General features: G+C 42.6%; 1 protein-coding gene across 3 annotated transcripts in view; it reads left to right on the forward strand.

Annotated features, from left to right (window-relative positions):
- The window catches only part of LOC125878576 (poly [ADP-ribose] polymerase tankyrase-1), a 149,850-nt gene that overhangs the window by 51,221 nt on the left and 76,956 nt on the right, over nt 1-21,673 (forward strand). For 2 of the 3 annotated variants that reach the window (XM_049559868.1, XM_049559869.1), the window contains exons 5-6: nt 3,843-3,879; nt 12,641-12,716. In XM_049559868.1, coding sequence (XP_049415825.1) covers nt 3,843-3,879; nt 12,641-12,716 — 113 coding nt within the window. Of the gene's footprint in view, nt 1-3,268; nt 3,600-3,842; nt 3,880-12,640; nt 12,717-21,673 lie in introns of those variants that run through there. The other variant, XM_049559870.1, reaches the window with a different exon arrangement.

Raw genomic sequence — 21,673 nt, forward strand, 5'->3', positions numbered from 1 at the left:
TTTGAGCCTTCCTCCAAACTCTCATTTCCTCTATAAGGACGAACAATCTCACAATCTTTCGTGATGCGTTTAATGGCGATGATAATAATGATTATGATAATATAATCAAGGTGGTTGTAAGGGCCATGACCATCAGGTGTGTAGTGGGAAGTGATTCTGTCTCAGCACATAAATCGGTTTTAAACCACAGCATCTAATTTAGCGTCTTGATCTGTGCCTGTACGTTCCTCTCGTCTCCCTTTGTATTCATATTTTTCCGTCTCTCTCCCCCTCTCCGTCTCCCCCCTTTCTCCCTTCTCTGACTGTTCCGCCTTAGCCTCCCTAACACCAATTATACTGTGTCAAATCCATGCATGTCAGTTTCCAGATCCCTAATCATCCCTCCTCTCTTTCATCTGCAAATCCTTTGTTCGTCCCTCCTCCCCCTTTTCCCTTCCCTGTAACCTTTTCTTCTGCGCTCCTCACCCTACCCCACCCCTCCGTCTGCGCCGTGTACACACAGCCCGTCCTCCTCATCCTCTTCCCATTTATCTGTATCACATTTGCCTCTCCATCTGCCTTTGAATCTCTCTTTTTTTTTATTTCCTATTTCAATTTTATACCTCTCTCTCTCTTTCTCTCCGGCCCCTTTCAGAGATGAACTGTGTTGGGGTAAATGTGCTGGCAATTTTACATATTGGTTTTCATGTATGAATAAGCCCTTGAGGCACTTTTCAGTAAGAGTTGCAGAGGCAATCTCGCTCGGTCGGACCTTGTTTTGCCGTTTTCTGTAAAAAAAACATTGTGTACCTTGATGACATCTATAGGTGGAAATCACCACAGTCTCGCCATGTTGAGAGATGCAGTTATGCTAAAGGAGAGTAAGTTGGTTCTGTAAGAGCGAGAACGCAGGACCGACATTATAGCTTCAGTAAGGGGGGAAGTTATGCCCTCACTCATGACTTATGGGAGTGCATTTTCACTGTCTTCAGTTTTACGACAAACTGACTTTTTTGACTTGCAAACTTATCTTTTAGATTGACAAAGATCACATGTGTAACTCATTGCACAATTCAGACCTCAGGAACTGGAGGGACTTCGCCTCTATGTCGCCTTCTGTTCTTCCTCTGCTGTTCTTCCCTTCAATTGTTAGAACTGATCTGCTGATCAAATGGCATCCAATCTTTCCATATTTTGTCATGTACACCACTTTTTATTGAAGAATAGCACTACCAACAAAGTTTAGCTGTATAGCTGCTATAATGGTTTCACATTAGAAGTCTCAGAGTCAGTCACTGCGCCCCGAGAAAAATACCATCAGCATGTAACTTCTGATTAAACCAGAACTTAAATTTACATATCTGTTGGTGTGGGGATAACCTTGGTGACATCATCAGAGTTATCAGTTGTCTTTGGTTGCCATCAGTGACAACCACTTTTTAACATCCAAAAAATAAGGACAGCAAACAGCGAAACATGCACCCCAAAATAAATCATTTTTAATATTTGTTGCATTAGTGAAATTTAAATGTCACTGTTACAGTCAATACCAGAACAAGACAATACTGCATGTGCATTTCTGTGTTTACTAGCATGCACACCGACGCCTGTGTTAGAGACAGTAGTGAAGTAAGTAAAGTCGTAGGGTTAAGTTGTGATTGTGATGTGAAAAGTTCGGCTAAAGGCTAGTTCACATTTCACGATTTTCACCCTGCAAAATATGTCGCGGAGACTATCGTAATCTTTTGAGTGTTCATACCTGGCGACATGTGTTTCTGTCAATGGGAGTCTCGCCAAGTATGTTACGACCTGTGTATGCACACCACAAGATTTCTCCACGAGCCCTCGCCAGACAGAGCCCCAGATAACGCGGTGACGTTACCAAACTACTTTTTTTAACTTGGAGATGACACATGGTAAAGGCAGTGTTGAATCAGATCTGCCTCCAAGGCATCGGTCCAAACACACCGTGCTCCGCATGATCCTGTGGACGCCGCCATTGTTGTTGCCAGTTGTCATTGTCAGTGTTGCCAGATCTTGGGACACAAACAAGCAACCAGGGCTATGGAAACAAACCCAAAAGAAGCGACGGATATATATAGAGAAAGGTGACGTTTAGAGAGCAAGCCCAAATAAGCAACTCCACTTTAGAAACAAGCCCAAAGTCGCGGCTATTAAGCGGACCCAGCAAGTGGCAACCCTGCGGCTTGTCCTCTTCACATTTCTTCCGTCCTCCTGTGTGCTGACATGGGACGTATCCTGCCTCTCATTGGCTGATGCTCTTTGTCAGTCGTGTCAGACTTCTCCAGTTTTCTAGCATGCCAAATATCCAGTCCCAGTCGCAGACGAGGGGGCAACTTGCTCGTAGGCTTGTTCACACATGAGGACTCGTCGTGGCAGACTTACTGCTGACTCACCTCCGACCCAAGGTGGCTCTCAAGATCCTCTGCGACGTCAAAATCGCGGTGAAAATCGTGTAATGTGAACTAGGCTTAACCCGCCGACATCACAAATGGATCTGCAAATTGATTCAGCCGACAAAGAGCCAGGTGAAACTGAACAAAAAAACCAAAAAGGAACCCACACTGTTACGGTTTTGCTTTTGTTAAACATGGCTCCCAATTAATCAATCAATAAAACAATGAGTTCATCATTTTATGTGGAGGGATGCAAAAACAATTAAGTTTTCTTAATGAATTCAAGGTAAAATGATCTGACTAACTGATATAAAGAAGGTCACTTTGTGGCTGAAGTGTTCCTTTAATTAATCAAAATATTAAGTGACTAAAAAAGCAACCATATTTGTAGTTTTGGCAACAGAAAGCTGCCTGTTTGCCAGCCTGGCAACCACTTTTGAAAGTTAGTGTTGAGCTCTGAAACGTCAGGTTATGTTAAACACATTTAAGACATTATGAGTCACAGCAGACTGTTCAGAGTTGCTATATAACTCATTTCACAATACATATTGTTTTAAAATCAATAATTATTTTTAATTTAAAGTCCACATGATGGTCAAGTGTTCCACCCTTAACAAAGACCTACTGTATGTTTGAATGTCACAAAGCCATTACATAAAGAGACAGATGAATCCAGTGATGTTGCACATTCTCATGTCTGAGCGGAGCGGCTATCTCCCCTTCCCTTGTCTGTTTCCCGGGCAGAAAAGACACATATGGGAAGGTGTGTGTGTGTGTGTGTGTGTGTTGTGACTGTAGTAGCAGGGGGGCAGGGCTAAGAGAGTGAGAGAGAGAGAGCTGGAGAGAAGGCGAGGGAGGCAGGGGGAGGGGTTTGTTTATTTCTGTTGTGTTTTTTTGATGGTTAACTGCGCCTCCTGAGCCCACAGGAAAAAAAAGAGGAAGAAGCAGGGAGACAGAGAGAGAGAGAGAGAGAGAGAGAGAGAGAGAGAGAGAGACAGTGATGATGGAGAACAAGGGAAGATGGTTAGCAGCATGAGCGGCGGCCGGGAGACGGGAGACAAACGCGGCAAAGGAGGGAGGGATGGATGGACACACGGACGGATAGAGGCAGAGCGCGTGTCTGTCCGCCGCTCGTCGCCCAAACAATGAACGTGCTGTGGTCGCTGCCGGCAACGCATCGCCACGGCAACCGGAGCCAGAGGGGTGCGCACTGACTGAGCGAGAATGGCAGAGAAAGAGAGAAGGAGGATGAGGAGGAGGAGGAGGGGGAGGAAGGAGGAGAGATAGAAAGAGAGAGGGTGTCTCCCCCCCCCCCCCCCTCAATGGATAGATCCTTCCTCTGTGTGTGTCTTTACATGTGTGTGTGTTTGATCATGTGCGTCTGTGTGTGGTCGGTGTGTGTTGGCGGCCAGTTGTCTGACACTATGATCTTCTGTAACCATCTAGGTGAATACAAGAAGGATGAGCTGCTGGAGGCGGCGAGGTGAGTACCAGACTCTGCGTGCTCTTTGTTTTCATTTGGTTTGTCTCTTGCCTGATGACGCTTTTTACCGCCTTGTGACATCCTTTCATGTTTCGCCTTCCTCCGCCGCTTTTCCTCCTCTTCCTTGTTCACCTGCCCGGCTCTTTGGCTTCCTCTCATCTCTTGTTTTCACGCTTACTTTCTTCTCCTTCTCCTTTCCCTCTCCACGTCATGTTTCCCCTCATCACTTGTCTCCTTGCCCCCTCCACTCTCCTCCTGGCTCATTATTTCCTCTTATTTCCTCTTCTTCCATTTTCATCCCTTTATTCTTGTTTCCGTGTTTGCCCTCCTTCCATCTTCTCTCTTCTTTCTCTCCTCTCTGATCCACTTATGTTTTCTGTTTCCGGTCCTTGTTTGTTGTCCTCCTCTTTCCTTTCTTGTTCCCGTGCTTCTTCTCTTTTTCTTCATTTCCTGTCATTTCCTTCCATCTTTTTCCCTTGTTTCCTCCTCCTTGTTCTTTCTCTTTTTTCTCATTTCCTGCCCTTTTTTGCCTGTTTCTGCTTTCTTTCATTTCCTTTCTCCTCTCCTCTCCTCTCCTCTCCTCTTTTTTCTCTCCTTTGTTTGAATCCCATAATTTCCGGCCACGTTCAGTTTTCTTTCCAACTTGCATTTACTCATTTTGCCGCTCCCTCCTTGTGTATCAAACTGTTCATCACTTGTTCTTTCTTTCCCTCCATCACAACCCCACACACTCTTCGTTCCTACACTGGACAGGGTTCTCAGACTCAGAGAGCGCAGTGCATGTGGTCCAGGGACGCTTGTGCATTTTAGAGGCATGTTATGGTTGCAGGCAGTGCATGTGGGCAATGTGTTTGTGTGTGTGTTTGAGTGTGTGTGTGTGTGTGTGTTTTAGGCTCTCGCATGTGGAAATGGCATAGCTTTCTTTTGGGATTGTGTGTGGGTGGCTGAGCGCTCAATGCCTCAACAGCCTCCCTCCTTCTCTTTCTCCCTCTACCCCGCTTTCTCGCTCGCTCGCTCTCTCTCTCCTAGGCACACACGCACGCGCACGCACGCACACACACACACACACACACACACACACACACACACAAGGAAGCAGCTGGCTTAGCATAGCAGTACCCCAGTGTATTACGGGGTCAGCGGGCTGTTTAAGTGTGAACTGTGAACTCAGTGTGCCTCTATCCCAGCTGAGCCACTGACTGGCTCATCACCAGTGACATTATTCAGAGGAATTTCTTCTTCTTTTTCTTAAAAACAAACAAAAAACTTTTTTTTAGTGTGGTGTTTGGTCACATAACTCCCACACATAGTTCTTCTGCTTTATTTTTTCCCTCTTATTTGTGGCTCACATTGCATCCCTGCACAGTGGTATAGAAGAACAAGTATATCTAGTAAAATGATTCTGTGCAGTCAGAGAGTAAAGCAGTGGCTCGATGCATTGACTGAAAAAAACATAATTATTAATGTTCATGATTTCTGTAAACCAAGCCTGTCCTTTTAAGGCTTCCAGTCACCTGACAGCAACCAAGTGAAGTCTCTGCTGGTCCGTGTTTTCTCTTAGGAGCTGTTGGCTGTTAGTATTAGAAAATTGCATCAGCTGTTTCAACAGCTTAAAGCTCAGTGATCAATTAAATATATGTTCTTGAATGTAGTAGAAAAGAGGTATAAGGTAGCATAAAAGGAAATACTAAAACTGGAAAGTGCAAGTGCTACTTATGTATGACTTAAAAACAGTAGGTTGGTCTTTGGGTTTATACCAGGAGCAGCATCGTCATGTTATACCCTAGTTATCTGATCAATTGATAGTATAAAAACAATGAACCTCATTCATCAATATCTCCCTCAGTTTTTTCCAAGAGGCAGCTTCCAGGGCTGAAAAATGAAGCCAACTTTACAGCAGAATGTGTACAGCCTGGTCCAAAAAAATGGTTTGGTCTCTATAGCTAATTTCCCTGTTTGTGACAACAGGTGAATTTTTTTTTATAACTCACCTATTACAAGTTATTAAGGCTTAAAATACGGCACGATTAAGGGCAGGCTGCTTTAAGTGACAGGCTGTCGGTAAATAATGCCTTCAGGCTCTCACCCCTCGCTCCTCCACAGCCTCACCCTCTCGTACAAATATAGTCACCTCTGGCTCCAAACCAGTGGATGATGTCATAGTGGCTTCCATTGCATCCATTACTTTATACAGTCTATGTTATATTCTTAAATTTGTTCTTGAGAAAGGTCCTTAGAAAAGTCTGTATCAGATTCAAGACATGCTTTTAAACTGCAGAAGTGTCCACATCTGTCCTCTTACAATGATGAAGACGATTATGATGATAATTGATTCTAATCAGCATCGGTGAACAACAGGCCAGTCCCCATAAAGGGGCATGAGACTGCAGGGCTTGTCAAAGAATGAGCACTCTTCTATTGGGCTGCCCAAATTGTTGGTTAAAAACCCGAAGTCCCCCAATTGGAGGACTTTGCGGCTTTGCAAACACAGAGTGAAACAATACACTGATCACGAAGAATATAGTGATGTTGCACATCAAATTAAACAGCAGAACCTGGGCTACAAGGTTGTATAAACCATTTTTACATGCCCCAAACACAGCTCAAACAACAACGATGCCACGTTATGCAAAACACACCGTTCATCTCAAATGAAAGCAGAGACTCTGCTGTTTCCACACATATCCGCCAAAGCACTCTACGCCAAAGCTTCAGAGAGAGATCAAAAGCTAAAGAACAACAACAACAGAAATCATTTCGCCCAGCCATAGTTGTAATATTTCTCTTACCGTTGTTGTTTTGCCGTGAAGCAGTAATTCTGCCGGTAAACATTCCTGGTAGACGGACATGTTGTGTTGTGTGCAAATGAATCTGGGCAAACATGACGGGCTTTAGGTTCCGGCCCCACAACGATGTTCTGCTGACTCTGATTGGGTTACAGTGCTGTCAGTCTCGTTTTGGTGGGAAAAGCCTCATTCTATTGGCTCTAGTGAATCAAACGAGGTGTCAATCACTAAAATCGACCAGTCCGTTGCGGAGATAGAGTCTCCAAAGCACAAAAGAGAAAATCTGCTTCACATTTAGATGGTGTGTGTGGTCAGTTTGGAGTGGGAAATATATGTCAAAAACGAAACGGACAGTTGTATGTGTACAAGACTAAGTAAAACGCGGCGACTCGGTGCTGGCCACCAGTATGCACAATAAATACACTAACTAACTAGCTAACGTTAGAACCTAGAAGGGGTGGGGCCCCTACTAAGGGAGTTTCAGAGCTGCGGAGCTGCGGAGGTGCCGTTGCACTAGGAGGTTTAAGATGGTTGTCATTGCAAATGTGCAAAGGTTTGATCTCAAATATAAGGCTGAAAAATACATATATTGCATAAAAACAGGCCTACTTTGGGCCAGTAGATAGTGTTCTTAATCACTAATTATTTGATGGTTCCCAATTAACATAATTGAAATGAACTGAAGTGTTAGTGTAGTGTTTATTTGTTATATAAGGCTGTAGTGCTATGTCAATTGATAAAAATAATCATTAAAATATATTATAAATGATAAAAACAATATTGTAATTTTAATCCTATAATTTCATACACATGTATAATTGAAGGGAAAGCAATAACTATTCCTTTTGCCCAAAATATGCTCATGAGTGTGCACAGATTCTGTTCTTATCTAAGAACAAATCCAATAAGAAAACACCTGTGAATGTTAGAATCTTTGTGAAAACTGCCTAAGTGGGTTTTAATGAAGAAATTTCTTGTAGTGTCTGCTATCAATCAAAAAAGTCGCTAAAAGGCTAAGTAGGCTCTCAATTATGACTCGCTCAAGGAAATCCATGCCGAAGTCCAAAGATGCGTTTTATAATGATTAATTAAACAAACAGCTGAGATAATAACTAAAGCAAAATGCAATGAAACAAAATATTACATGACGTAATTACAGTCAACAGAAAATATTGCAGCCAAAAACTCACCCTCTTTGTCTAAAGGCCGCCACATCAGTGAACGAACAGGTAAAATAACGTGAAACCACATCCACACCTGTGTCAATTACAGTGAGTGGAAGTGAAACTGACCAAAAGAACGTGTGCAGCCTGAACATATAATTTAATAAATATTCGGGCTCCAACATTTCTTGTTAAGAACAGTTGGTGAGTGAGGCCCAATGATTAGGCGCAGCTCCCGCCGTCTTGCAGGATGACCAAGTGACCAAGCCAACCTCATCAGGCAGTTGGCCGACATGGGAGGTTCATAACCCTTCCTGGCTATGGTTGTTGTAATCTTTGTTAACTTCATACCATTAACATGCAGCTCGAGTGATTCGGAGGGTGTTGAGATAAGATGCTAGAAGCAGTGAACATCCCGTCACACTGACAGAGATTCTCAGAAACCCATTTTCATTTCCCTCCATGTGTAAAAAAAAAAACGATGAATATTCAGGCATGGTTGCGAGCGCTGTCCCTCGTGGGCCACTGTAGATAATTTGCGTGAGATCAGAGATTCATAGAACATTCACAACAAGACGATGCCTCTGAGTGCACCTTTGAAATGCCTAACACAGAATCAAGATATGATAGACGACTGGATTTTTGTGAACATGGTGATATTACAGGGAGACTCATCCTGGAGTTTTAGATTTGGGGAAATAAGCCTCTTTGCCATCTTTCGAGCATCAAATGAAAGACTAGTACCACTGTCATATCTGTCTGTTAAAAAAAAAAGGTGGGGGCCTACGGATGGTTAACTAAGCTCAGCACAGTGGTACTCAACCTTTTTTTAATGGATATGGGGATCCATTAATCAGGTCCCTTACCCTCCCCCATCAATTAAAATGTAGACTAATAGCTGTCCTTGAATAATGATGTTGATTATTATTCTGTTATATCATTGAAAAGGCATGTCATTGAATGCCAAATAAGATTTGATTTAAATGGACGGTTGTAATATTATTATCATTAGTTTCTCAGAGAGCACAAACGCCCTGTGAATAGAAATTATATTTAGTGAGTGTTGGAAATTTGACATTCAAACTTTAATTAAAATCTCGTCATTGATCTCAAACAGCAGCCAGTCAGAAATCAGTACAGTAATTTGGCACCAGTGCTGAACAAGAAGCATCTTATTCGAACATTTTGAGCATTAAACACTTTATTTCCTGCATTCTGGTGAATTTAATGCAGCAGTTTATGGCGGAAAAATCCATCTTCATGTGAAGGAAAACGCAAAATTCAGGTGGCAGGTGACAATTCAAAATATAACAATGTATGGAATATAGTAGAACATGATGCAGTAGGGCTGTCGGACATTTGGTATTGCTTTCAAATATTTATTCTCCTGTAGATCAGCTCTTCTCAGTGTTATCTCTGCTGAGTCAACTCGCCTGTAGGCATGATTTGCTCTTCAGTCCTCATTTGTGTCGTTTGTTCAGGGAAGTGTGCATGTGGCACCCATTCATGTCACATTTTAATGACTTTAGAAATGCCTGGACTTTGGCTCAAATGTGTCTCAGCACGATTTCTGCTCATGTTTATAACTGCTTGCACATTCTAAACATATTCCAGGTAAATTGAGAATGAAATAGTACTTTGAGAAAGAAAAGTCCTGCCCTATAGTCTGCTGTGCACAACGTTATTGCTCTGCACTCTAGTATCCCCTTCAGATCGTTTGACAGACAGGCAGCCCGGTTTGAGTCTTCTTTGGATGAGAAAGTTTATGTAGTTCAGGTTTAAGTTTCGGGAAGCACCTGTGCACTGCTGTGCATCGGAGGTGGAAAACCGGAACAAAGACTAAGGAGAGCAGACTGTAGGCTACGGACCACCGACCTATAGCCAAGGCTTCCTGCTATGCAATGCTTGCCTGTCCCCGGGCCAAATAATCCCCCTCCCTCTGTTTATAAAGCACTGTTGCTCGCAGTTTTCCAACACGCCCCATTCGAAGTAGGATAGCTTTGCACTGTGAAGCGCATTAAAAGAATTGATGGAGGAGCAAACTTGAAGCACTACAGCGCACTGTTCCATAGTAAACAATGAAAAGGTGTGCACAAGAGATTCAGATAAAAAGTCTTTGGCAGGAAATGCCTCATTGTATAAATGTCGCAGATGATGGTGGTAAAAGCAAGTCAGAATATAGCCGTAATGCCGTGGTTTCAAGCCAACACGGACCGTTAGAAATTGAAAGATGTGAAAGATCGAGGTCTTTGACAGTTTACAACACCTACAATATCGATAAAGCACAGATTCATAATGATCAGACAAAGGCTCATTCATTTAGGACCAAATCTGTGCCACGTTCTGTGCTTCTGCAGTAATGCCTTGACCCACTGTTGGTCATTGGCAAAAACATTTTGGGGGCATATTTCAACATATTAACTAAAAGTATCCGCCAACTTTGATGATGGAAAAACTGTCATTGATCTATGGCCAGGGAAATGAACATGTTTGAAAATGGTGGCTTCAAAATAATTTTACACACGATTCATTTATTGTTTAACATATTCCGCAAGTCTTGTTATAGTCATACACGGTGCCCATTTTTCCATTTGTAATGCCTCCTAGTGGTTGATTTAAACTAATCTTTCCAGATATGTTTAAGGTACTGATGTGGACGTAACCTACAAGTTTTATGATAACTGACCCAACGTTTGTGGAGTTAGGTCTGATTATGTGCTGAGCCACGCCCCTTTTGAGATTCATTCATCAATATCCTCAAAACCCAATGAGATGTCAGTAGGCTTTTGATAACTTTTGACATGCTTGGTCCAATAATGACGAATGGCACCTAGTTTAGGACGAGATGTCAAAAATGTGTTTTAATAAAAATTAAAATACTGTTACAGCGCCCCCTATTGACCAATTTGAAAAATAATTTTACACACATAATGATTAGAGGAACAATTTCTAAATTTATAGTTTGATTTGTATTACACCATGCCCATTTTTGCATTTGTAGTGCCCCCTAGTGGTCAATTTGAACTAAGCTTGCAGGATACGTTTAAGTTACTGATGCGCATGTAACCTACAAGTTTCGAGTTAGGTCTTATCATGTGCTGAGCCAGGCTCCTTTTAAAGTTCATTCATCAATATCCTTAAAACCCAATGAGATATCAGCAAGCTTTTGATAACTTTGACAATGCTTGGTCCAATAATGACAAATGGGACATAGGGTTTAGGACGAGATGTCAGAAATGTTCATTCAGTCATTCATTTTCCGTAACCGTGTATAACGTTAGGGGTCGCTGGGGGGCTGGAGCCTATCCCAGCTGACATCGGGCGAGAGGCAGGGTTCACCCTGGACAGGTCGCCAGACTATCACAGGGCTGACACATAGAGACAGACAACCATTCACAATCACCTACGGACAATTTAGAGTCACCAATTAACCTGCATGTCTTTGGACTGTGGGAGGAAGCTGGAGTACCCAGGAAAAAACCTACACTGACACGGGGAGAACATGCAAACTCTACACAGGAGGGCTCAAAAATGTGTTTTTCATAAAAATCAAAATGTTGTGGCGCCCCCTGTTGAGCGATTTCAAAACAATCTTACACACAAGCAATATGAAAACAATAGGGTTTTAGCTCTTCGGGTTTGAACTCCTAATAATAAAACTGTGAAAATGTGCATGTAGGATGAAACTGGACACAGAGGCCCCCCAGGAACACTTTAGCTTCCAGCACTCCTCCGACTTTCTCGAAATGCCCCCTGGGAGCCGGTACCACCCTTGTTGACAAACGCTAGCTTAGCAAAAAAAATGGAACCAGCTATCCTGGCTCTGTCTGCTAGGACTGCTGCTGCTGGACGGGGTTTCCTATTTACTCAATAGACATGGTATCGAAATAGTTCTCATCAATGAAGTAAATTAACAAATTCCCCAAAATATTCCTTACTTGGCTTCCGTCTTTTGACTTGATTCCTATCATTGTTAATCAGCTAGATGCAGTGTTGTGCCCTCCATATATCTATTTAACAGGCACACAAACACACACATACAATGCCGTGTCCTTCGTCCCTGTTAAATCCTCAAGATGTTGTTTGCATCGAAATGAAGGCTCCCTTGTGCTCGGGTACCAGCAGTAGGAGGCGGCTTGTTGAGCAGAATAAAAAAAGAGTGAGAAAACTAGAGGGAAGATGCTGAGCAGTGTAAGTAAAGGTGGAGAAGCAAGAAACCGGGGGTGGAGGGTAAAGGTGGACAGCTTAGATGAGACGAGAGCGCGAGGGTAAAAGGGTGAGGAGAGCAGCAGATAATGGTCGTTGGAGAAAGAGCAGGAAGAGCAAGTAGTAGAAGGGTAGAGGGAGAGGAGGGGAACGTAGGAGAATAGAAGAATAAACCCTTTTTCTCCGTGTGACAGCTTCTTCCTTTACGGCTGTCACCGGGATGATGGTTGGATCGGCCGCTGCCTTGGCAACACTTTCCTGGTGGTCACCCAATACCAGGGCAGTGAGCCTAGGAACCAGGATACACACAACAACAACATAAACAACAACCACTGCAGCTAGGATAGATGGTCTTCTCTTACACATTTTTTTTAGCTTGTTGCGGTCAGGTTTACAAGAAAACACACACATACACACACCCTTCGATACATCCTCCATACATTCCTTTATGTCAGTCCGTCTCTGCAGATGAAATTCTCCTTTTTTTTCTTATCTCTCTCTCCCTCATTTTCTCCCCCACACTCCTGCTGAGGAACAGTGCTAATCCTCTATGGTGTTGGATGTTTTCTGTCTAATGGGTGCGTTTGTGTGTGTGTGCGTTTGCAGGAGCGGAAACGAGGAGAAGCTAATGGCCTTGCTCACTCCGCTCAACGTCAACTGCCACGCAAGCGACGGCCGCAAGGTAAGAGCAAGGCGTGCGCCCGCAAAAATCACACGCACTGTAACAAGCTCATCACTGGCACCTCGGGAAAGCCATCAGGGTGACAAAACCAACTGGTGCTTAAAGGTTTTTTTTATTTATTTATTTATTTTTTACTCCGCCCGGGAAAGTGAAACAAATGGTGTTATTGGCAGCTGCGGAGCTTTGCTGTATCAAATAATCCGAGCGCTCTCCAGCAGGCATTAGCAGCCTTTCTTGGTTTTCTGTCATTAAAATGAATAGATGGAAAAACACAAACCCTGTGAATAAATTAGCACTCATGCTGAATAATAGCAGCGCATAGCAACACGCTGAAAACTGTCAGACTCAGGGACAGCTCTTTTACTGTCCTTGGTGCCCCCCTCAGAAAATGACAACAGGCAGCAGACAGTAAAATTCAAGTGTTTGTTGTTCTGCTTTTTCAGTCGCTTTAGGAATATACAAAGGTGCAGATGTTCTGATTGAGTCAGTTTGTATTTGCGTGTTTGCAGGTTAGTTTCGGAGAGTGAGACAAGCTGTAGCTGCTTCATTGTAAAAGCATTTCAGCACAGAGAAGTGAAGAGTCTGGCTTTTATTTTGTAAGATGTACAGGAATGTATTTTCCCTGTGCTGAGTCCTTCACTTTGCCTAGCAGGATAGCCGAGGTTAGAAATCGGGTGAAGTTCACACTCAGACATGTTTTCCATATTTTCTTTCTTTTTTTGTCAGCGTCAGTGAATTTGTTTTTGCCAAGAGCCTTTTGGAGTTTGTGTGAACCTGAACCTCTGACACTAGTCTCTAACATACATAATGAAGACAAGCAGCTGCTCTCCCAGTCTCAGCTTGAGCCAAACTCCTCCGAGAGTAGCACTGGCCTGTGAGGCCTGTGAGGCCTTGTAGGCGTAGTGTCCACAGACTGAATTTGGAGGTCAGGTGATGCACTGACTGACCCAAAAAGTCTGTCTCTCATACACTGTAATCACAGAAGAAGTAGAGATGCCTGGATTCCTTTTTTTGGGCTGATTCTGATTTTCTGTCTTTGTAAGAACTATTTGACATCATACACGAACTTTGTGTGGTGCAGTGGTTAGCATTGTCACCTCACAACATGAGAGTTCCTGGTTTGAACCCAGGGTGGGAGGTTTGAACCCGTGTCAGCATGGGTTTCCTCAGGGTACTCCAGCTTCCTCCCACAGTCCAAAGACATGCAGGTTAATTGGTGACTCTAAATTGCCCGTAGGTGTGAATGTGAGCATGAATGGTTGTCTGTCTCTATGTGTCAGCCCTGTGATAGTCTGGTGACCTGTCCAGGGTGTACCCCGCCTCTCGCCCAATGTTACCTGGGATAGGCTCCAGCCCCCCAGCGACCCCCGACAGGAAAAAGGAATTGAATAGAATCCTCCTGAAAATGAATCCCATAGTACATCCCAGGTGGGTCAACGACTCACATTGTGACACTAACAACTCTGCAAGGGTTCCCACCCACACAGGGTTTATAGCTTGCAACTTCATACCAGTCATTTAGAACTGAAGAAGCTTCTTGGATGAGAGGCGAAACGTCTTCAAGAAACGCAAGCAAGTCCAGTTGCCTACGATATAGCACTTACGATTACCATAACCTGATTGACTGAGAATCTTCACCGACATATTAGTGCTAGTTGCTCTTAAGAAGTAAAGTCACCAAAAACAGTCTGAAAAGTTGCTAACAAGAGGACATGACAAAGTGTCAGTATTTGACGACCTGGGAATGAGAAGTTGGCATTTTGGCAATTGCCATCTTGGTTTTTCAGAGGTAGAAGTGACTCTATTTGGCCTAGAGGTTGGTGCTGTGGAGGAGCGAAGGTTGGATCTGACTGACAAGCTTAGGACACTGTCAGTAGCCTGTCTGTCACTCAAAGAGGCCTACTCTTAATTATGTATAACTTTAAGCATTAGAATAATGTAAACAGTTGTACAAAAATTCACCCCAGTACAGTTTTCATGAAGGAGGAAATTAGCCGTAGAGACAAAAACCAAATTGTTTACCAGGCTGTGAATGCATTTTTCTGCTGTTAGCTTTGGCAGTTTAACATGGGGGCCTATGGGGATTGACTCGCTTTTTAAGCCAGCCTCAAGTGGCCATTCAAAGTACTACAGTTTTTGGCACTTCAGTGTTTAGTCCCAGAGTTGCTGGTCTGGCACTCTCTGTGAAGCTGTGCGCGTGATGTTAACCATTGTGCCATGCATGCATGTAAATTCGATTGACACAGTGTCGGCTATATCTGAGACTGACCAGCCGGTCAACAGTCATGGCCGATCAAGCTGAAATCAGCCAATTCCGGTGACCACTTGATCAATCAGTGCATCTCTTAAAAGAAGCATAAAATGATGAATACCTTTTTCTATGCCTCACACACACGCTGATGTTACTTTTTGTCGAATCAACATCTGAGGCACTGGATCCAATAACACTAAAATAAAGATGAGCAAACTAGAATGAGCACAGTTTACAGTTTCCCTGAGTCTCTTGTGCTAATCACCTGAGTGTTATATTTAGAGCATGTAGTCTCTCTGTAATTAGCTGTATGTTTTGCTTGCTTGACAAGTACCAAAAATGTGATCAGAGTTTATCAGTCAGCTAATGTCTCACTTGGGAGTTAATTATACTGTTGTTAGATTGCAGAGTGTGAAGTGAGGCTTTAGGGCTTGAAAAAATGCTGGACATGCTAAATGAAAGGCCAGGTAACACCTGAAGTACACCGGCCAACAGAGGAAAGTGCTGTATTACATCCTGTTTGCTTAATAGAAATGATTTTGTGACCACTGCATGCGCTCATGTGTCCTCAGGGAGTCCTGAGCCTCAGGTTGAGCTCTGCCGGGGTCACAGCAGTGCATCTGGCTTGTGACTAATTAGTCCCTTGGATGAATAAGTGAGAGAAAAAAACAGACTACTTTCAAGTTTTGTATTTTCTAGCTTTAGTCGAAGCACTCCCTGTAGTCCTTCATATCACTGTTTTCCAACGTGACAGAGGTAAAGACTGCTGCTGACCTGTTTTTTCCTTGAGAGCCGAGCGAGATTGAAGCTCTGCTCTGCGGTGGCAATTGGCCAAACAGGTTTGAGATCCCTCATGAGTTCTTACAGGTGTCTCCCGGGGCTTAAGTTGAAACTATTATTTTTTGTCAGTGTAGAGGAGCGTCTGAAACCTTTAGATCATCATGTGAATCTGAAACTTTCTATTAAAAACCTACACTGCTGGAGTATTATAGGATGACTTGCTCCACCTAATTATAGTAGGGACAAAATATCGATATGGGAATATATCATATTACTTCCTCTTGCGATACCTTATAGATACACTGGTGCCAAATATCCACATTTTATTAAAACATGCTGCAGCTCTAACCAGATTCCCCTGTCAGTTTGACTTAGAAGAGTCACTACTCCATGACTCCTCTTGGTGGCGCTTCTCAAATACATGAGGTTTAAGTGAACAGAAGTTAACTAACTTGATGAAGAAGATCACAGAAGGGATGCACCGTCATCTTTTAAGTCGAAAGTCTTGGCCAACTTCAGCTTTTACAGCACAAATGTGACAAACAAAATTGATCGAGACTTCGTGACTCGCATGAACTGTCTCATGACAGTATAGTACACGGGCACCACAACAGACACACATAGCCACCTGATTCGTCATCATCCTGATCTCGTCATGGAGAAAACACTACCACAGTTGTAAGTAGAGCTGCACGTCATCCAAAACAATCATATTGCAGTTATTTTGACAGTTATTATGATTGCAATATGAGTTGCAATGTTCATGGGAATGGTAATTTTTGCATCCAATAAGTCAATGTAAAGACGCGATAAAACCCGAATTCCTGCCAAGCTGTGCGATGGATGTGAATCGAATGACGTGGAATGTGCGAATAAAGTAGCCCAAATGAAGCGAGTAGCACAATTTTACATCGGACGTGTATTTGAGAGAGCTGAAGAATCTTGACTTAAAAGACCAATTCGCACTGCAATAGCCAATCAGCATTAAGACGCTTTGGAGTTCATTCAGTGATTCAGCAATTTCAGTGGTTTATGACGTGAATAGTTAAGGGGTATTAAGCAAGTCAACACAAAATATTCTAGCGTTCGAACTTGTGCAAGTAGTGAGATGTGAAAATTCGCTTTACATTTCGAGTGAACACAAGATTGGGGTATTTTTTCAGGTACATGGACATTGTAATGTTTCATAGATTGTCTTGAAATGCATCGAGAATCACTGTATCGTGATACCATCGTTATTTTGGGCAATGTGTCATGATCGTATTGTGAGTTACTTTGTGATTCCCAACACTAATGTAAAGACTCTGAACCAGAATAAGACTTATTATGAAGTAGCTTTTCACTTACAAGGAATTTGCTTTGGTTTTTGGTCCATAAATTAAACATATAGTAAACATATTAAGAGGAATAAAATAAGGCAAAGGACGGCAACGCTCAAGAACATACATATAGAATAGAAGAGATACAGTAAACATTTGACAAAGAAACTTAAATATAGTGCTAAAACATAACAAATATGTACAATATAGCTGTTTCACAATAAGAGATTTGTCTAGATTTTAGCAGGAAGTGCAAAAATATGAGTCAGGGGGTGTGGAAATTTTCACAGTAGAGCAAATATGTGCAATGAGCAGTGATAATAGTCCAAAATGTGCTTTAATGAGCAAATAAGAGGGGGTTATTTAGAAGCCATCACAGAGAGATCGTTTCTTATAAAAGATTTGATTGGTCAAAGACATTTTTCAGAAAACAGAGATTGCTGTGATTTATTGGTCACTTAAGCAGAGCCGACTGTATTTTATTGGTTTCCATGACAACAAGGGGGTCGGAGGAGCCAAAGGGAGCGTTTTACTCTCTACTCTTGGTAGCTGTCATATAAATGCTGTAACAGCCTTGAGGAGGCTCTTCCGTATAATTAGGGGTACTTCAGTGTTGTTGATGATGCTCAGCTGCAGCTTGTATCCATCATATCACCGTCAAACCCATAATTGTGAGAGAACATCTCCTCTGGCTATTATCCGTGCAGGTGGCCTGCTGGGGACGTGATGCCCCGAGGGAAAACCGTGTAATTTGAAATTTTTGGGAGATGCAGGGGACAAACACAAGAGATCATTGAAATGTAATGGTTCATAAGTAGATGAATGTGACCAACGAAGCGACCAATAAAAACTGTGCTCAGACACATTCTTAAATGACCTCTCCTGCACAGTCTGTGTTTGTAATACTCTTTAATTGCTCAGACTGAAGGCAGTCATGCACAGTAGATGGAATATATTTTCACGCTAGCGCAGTTTTACCCTCGTTATGGTCTTAGGGTAATTTAATGGGGTGATGGGGATTTACATTCCCACTGCTAACAGAAGTTACTGAGTGAATTCTGCGTAATAGCTTTAGATATAAGGTAAAACTGAGGAACAACAAAAAATTTCCCACTTGTCATTCTTGTCCTTTGACTAAATCCACTAATGGAAGTCAGCCTGCTGGCAAGTGTGAATGCGCGGCCATTAACAGCTTTTATTCAGATTCAGTTCAGACTTACTGTCACCTTCTTTTTTAAGGTGCGTTCAAATACAAATCATGTTTTATCATATGATTAGGCTGTATATGTGGTTAAAGTATGGTGCAGTCTGGCGAATTATGAGTGTAAATGGCAATTGAAAACAGTTTAACACACAATGAGAGGCAATCTCTCGCGACAAAAATGTGGCATGGGCCTTTGAGGAAAGTACAATTAGATTTAAATATAATACTGTTATATAACTTAATACAATGATTTAGAGTGACAGATAATGGCGTCACTCAAGAGCATTTCGTAGATTAAATGCATGCAAACATGCAAAATCAACATGATCTCATAGAAATATGTAAAGAAAGTAAATAAAAGTAAAGTGTACCTTACGCGCAGTGCAAGCAAAGTATTTAGTCAGATTTCCCATTTTCCAGGGAACTTCCTGTAATGGCCTCTGTTGTTTGCATTTGGCTCGATCACACAGAAATTAAATGCGAGGCGCACTGCACTGCCTTTTTTAAAAATTGAATGCCACTAGTGAAGAGAAAAAAAACAAACACTTGCAGTGCCTTTTCTATTGTTTCCAGGCAACCACAGACTCCGTACGTTAACATTCCATGTAATCAATCTACCGTTTATTTATTTATTTATTTTAGTTATTTGACAGTAACTAGTATCTAGTTCCTAAAATGTTCAGGCAGAGGGTACTTGCTGTAGCTCTGGTTGAGGGTGAGAGGCTGTCAGTTAATAGTTTGTTGGGCACAGGGAAACAGAGATCTGTGTGGGTACATGAGACCCTAATAACGAGGGTGGGTCATGGGGAGTACCACCAGCTGGTCCAGGAGCTTCGCCTCCATGATGGACGTTTCCAGGCATATTTTAGGATGACTCAGGGGCAGTTTGACAACCTGCTGTCTATTGTCAGGCCGTATAGCTCTGGGTATCCAGCAGCGATTACCACCAGTTTCTCCTCCATTGTTTACCAACTGTAAACTTGTTGTCGAGACCACCACAGAGGGCCCACCGCCTCTCAAATCATCCAATAGGACAATGGGAAAAAATATGATGAAAGAAGAGATGACGTGGGGTGCTTTTAGTTAACGTTTATTCAACTTCAGAGTGCTCTGACAAAAACGCCAGGTGTCTAGAGAGCAGAAACATGAGGTGCATCACAACGCAAAAACCGCGAGCAAAAATCTTCATTCTCATTAAAAACAATTACAAAAGGCGCCTCCAGCTGCTGAAACGCTTTCTGTGTGATCAGGACCTAATCCTGTATGTATCGGCTTAAAACAAAAACCATAATAGCTAAAACATTCATTCGTTTTGAAACAGAAACTTACGGCTTTTGTCTTCTGTGTCATCACGTTGCATTCTCCTAATGACGTCATTGCAATACGTTACATGTGGTGCAAAGCAGGTGAAAATGCGTAGTGGCGCCAGAGGAATGAATGATGAATCCGTTACATCACCTTTGCACTCTGCTCATAAAAATGAGCATATCTCAAAGACTAATTAATGTACATAGTTCAAATAAGTTACGTAGTGTTGAGAAATATTTTGTTCATGTTTCTATGTTTAAATATCTTTTGGATCAATATGTTTTTCTGTTTTTATTTTGCAAAATCTGATGGAAAAATGTCAGATTTTTGTATTTTTTTTAACAGCACAATCATACCTTTGTCACTGATTTTGGTTATTGATTTACATAATCTTTTATCTTAGGTTGTACAGGTTTAAAGGCTATTACTTTAAGGTACTTCAAAAAATGGCAACACATTAAGCAAAAATACCAATGTAGGCACTGGTGGACCATCTCTGTTGAGTTTAAAGGGTTAAAAGAAGTCAGCCTTGAGTTTTAGTTTCACACAGGACACGAACAGCGGTCTCCTGGCAAGTAACATACACAACAACACAGTGTACACATACATATCTGGGGATCACACAACGTGGTTAAGGCTTCCACGCCACAGCCACCAAACCAGGCTCACCACCATGTTATCCAATTCCCCCAAACAAATTCCATAACATGTACACATATACAATACACACACACACACACCCACATACATCCACACAGTAATATCCAATGTAAGACGTGATAACACACACACATACACAGACACTTACATTTATCAGAGTATGAACAGAAATTGTGTGTCCACCACAACACAGAATCCTCGTTGACCTTCCATCGGCACAGTTTCCATGGCGCCACCACCACACATGGCGCGGTGTGAAGAGGTCGTGGTCGTTTCACATGTTTCTGTGAGATCGGGCTGTGCAAAATATGACACTGTTGGATGGCACATTGAGCATTACGCAGAGGACACATACACACACACAGACAGATTTTTGGAGGACAGTAATGATAATCACGGACAAAACAGAGCGTGGCAGAATCCTAATGATTGATAATAATGATGCGTCCCTTAAAATTAAACGAGAGCCTCTTTATCTCTCTCTTTTCCCATCTCTGTCTCTCTGTCTGTCTGTCTCTCCCCTTCCCCTCCTCCTCCTCCTCCTTCCTCTCTGTTTCATTTTAATTAGAAGTGGCACAGGCTCTCCGTCTCCCCTCTTCAACCGCACACTCACACACAAACACACAGATCTGAAGCATAAATGTTGATTGCAAATGCCTCTTGGTTGAATTAAAAAGCTCTGCTTGTACACAGCGGCAGGCACGCATGGGACGACAGCGAGGGCAAACAAGATGGGTAGGGATACCATGTGGCCAAAAGTATGTGGACAGCTGTGACCACATGCTGTGGGTTTGGTCTGGAACAGCTTCGGTTTAAGCTCCAGTTAGGGGAACTCTGGATGCTGAAGCAGACAGTTACAGTTTAGACAACAATAAGGCAGCGAGTCACATGAGTTTTAAGTGGAGTGGAGGTTGTTATGGTAGCATATGAACGCTTATGTTTCGGGAACAAGATGTTCGACGATCACATATGGGTGTAATGTTTGTTGTCCACGTACTTTTGTGGTGTAATGTGGGAAAACCTCCACAGCTCTAATTCTAGTAAGAGCTTTTTGTTCTTATTGCACTGCTCTATAGTATAGGCAACAGCAGTGTAACATCCGTGTGTGCGCGCGCGTGTGTGTGTGTGTGTGTGTGTGTGTGTGTGTGTGTGTGCGCACTCGGATGATTGAGGGCCCATCAGAGTGGGATATTATTAACACAGCTGAGTGGAGAGTGTTATCAAGCTGCCTCTATTGAAACCTACTGCTTACTCCCCCACACACACACACACACACACACACACACACACACACACACACACACACACACACACACAGGCTACATAGACTCATTTGCTTTCTCCCTCTTTCTTAATGCTCAGTTTTCCTCCCTTATACGCTCGGCTGCTGCCAGCACCTCCAACCACTGACTGACTGTCTGCGTTCGCTCTAGAA

This window comes from Epinephelus fuscoguttatus, linkage group LG18, assembly GCF_011397635.1.
Source record: "Epinephelus fuscoguttatus linkage group LG18, E.fuscoguttatus.final_Chr_v1".
In the NCBI taxonomy this organism is placed as follows: domain Eukaryota; kingdom Metazoa; phylum Chordata; class Actinopteri; order Perciformes; family Serranidae; genus Epinephelus; species Epinephelus fuscoguttatus.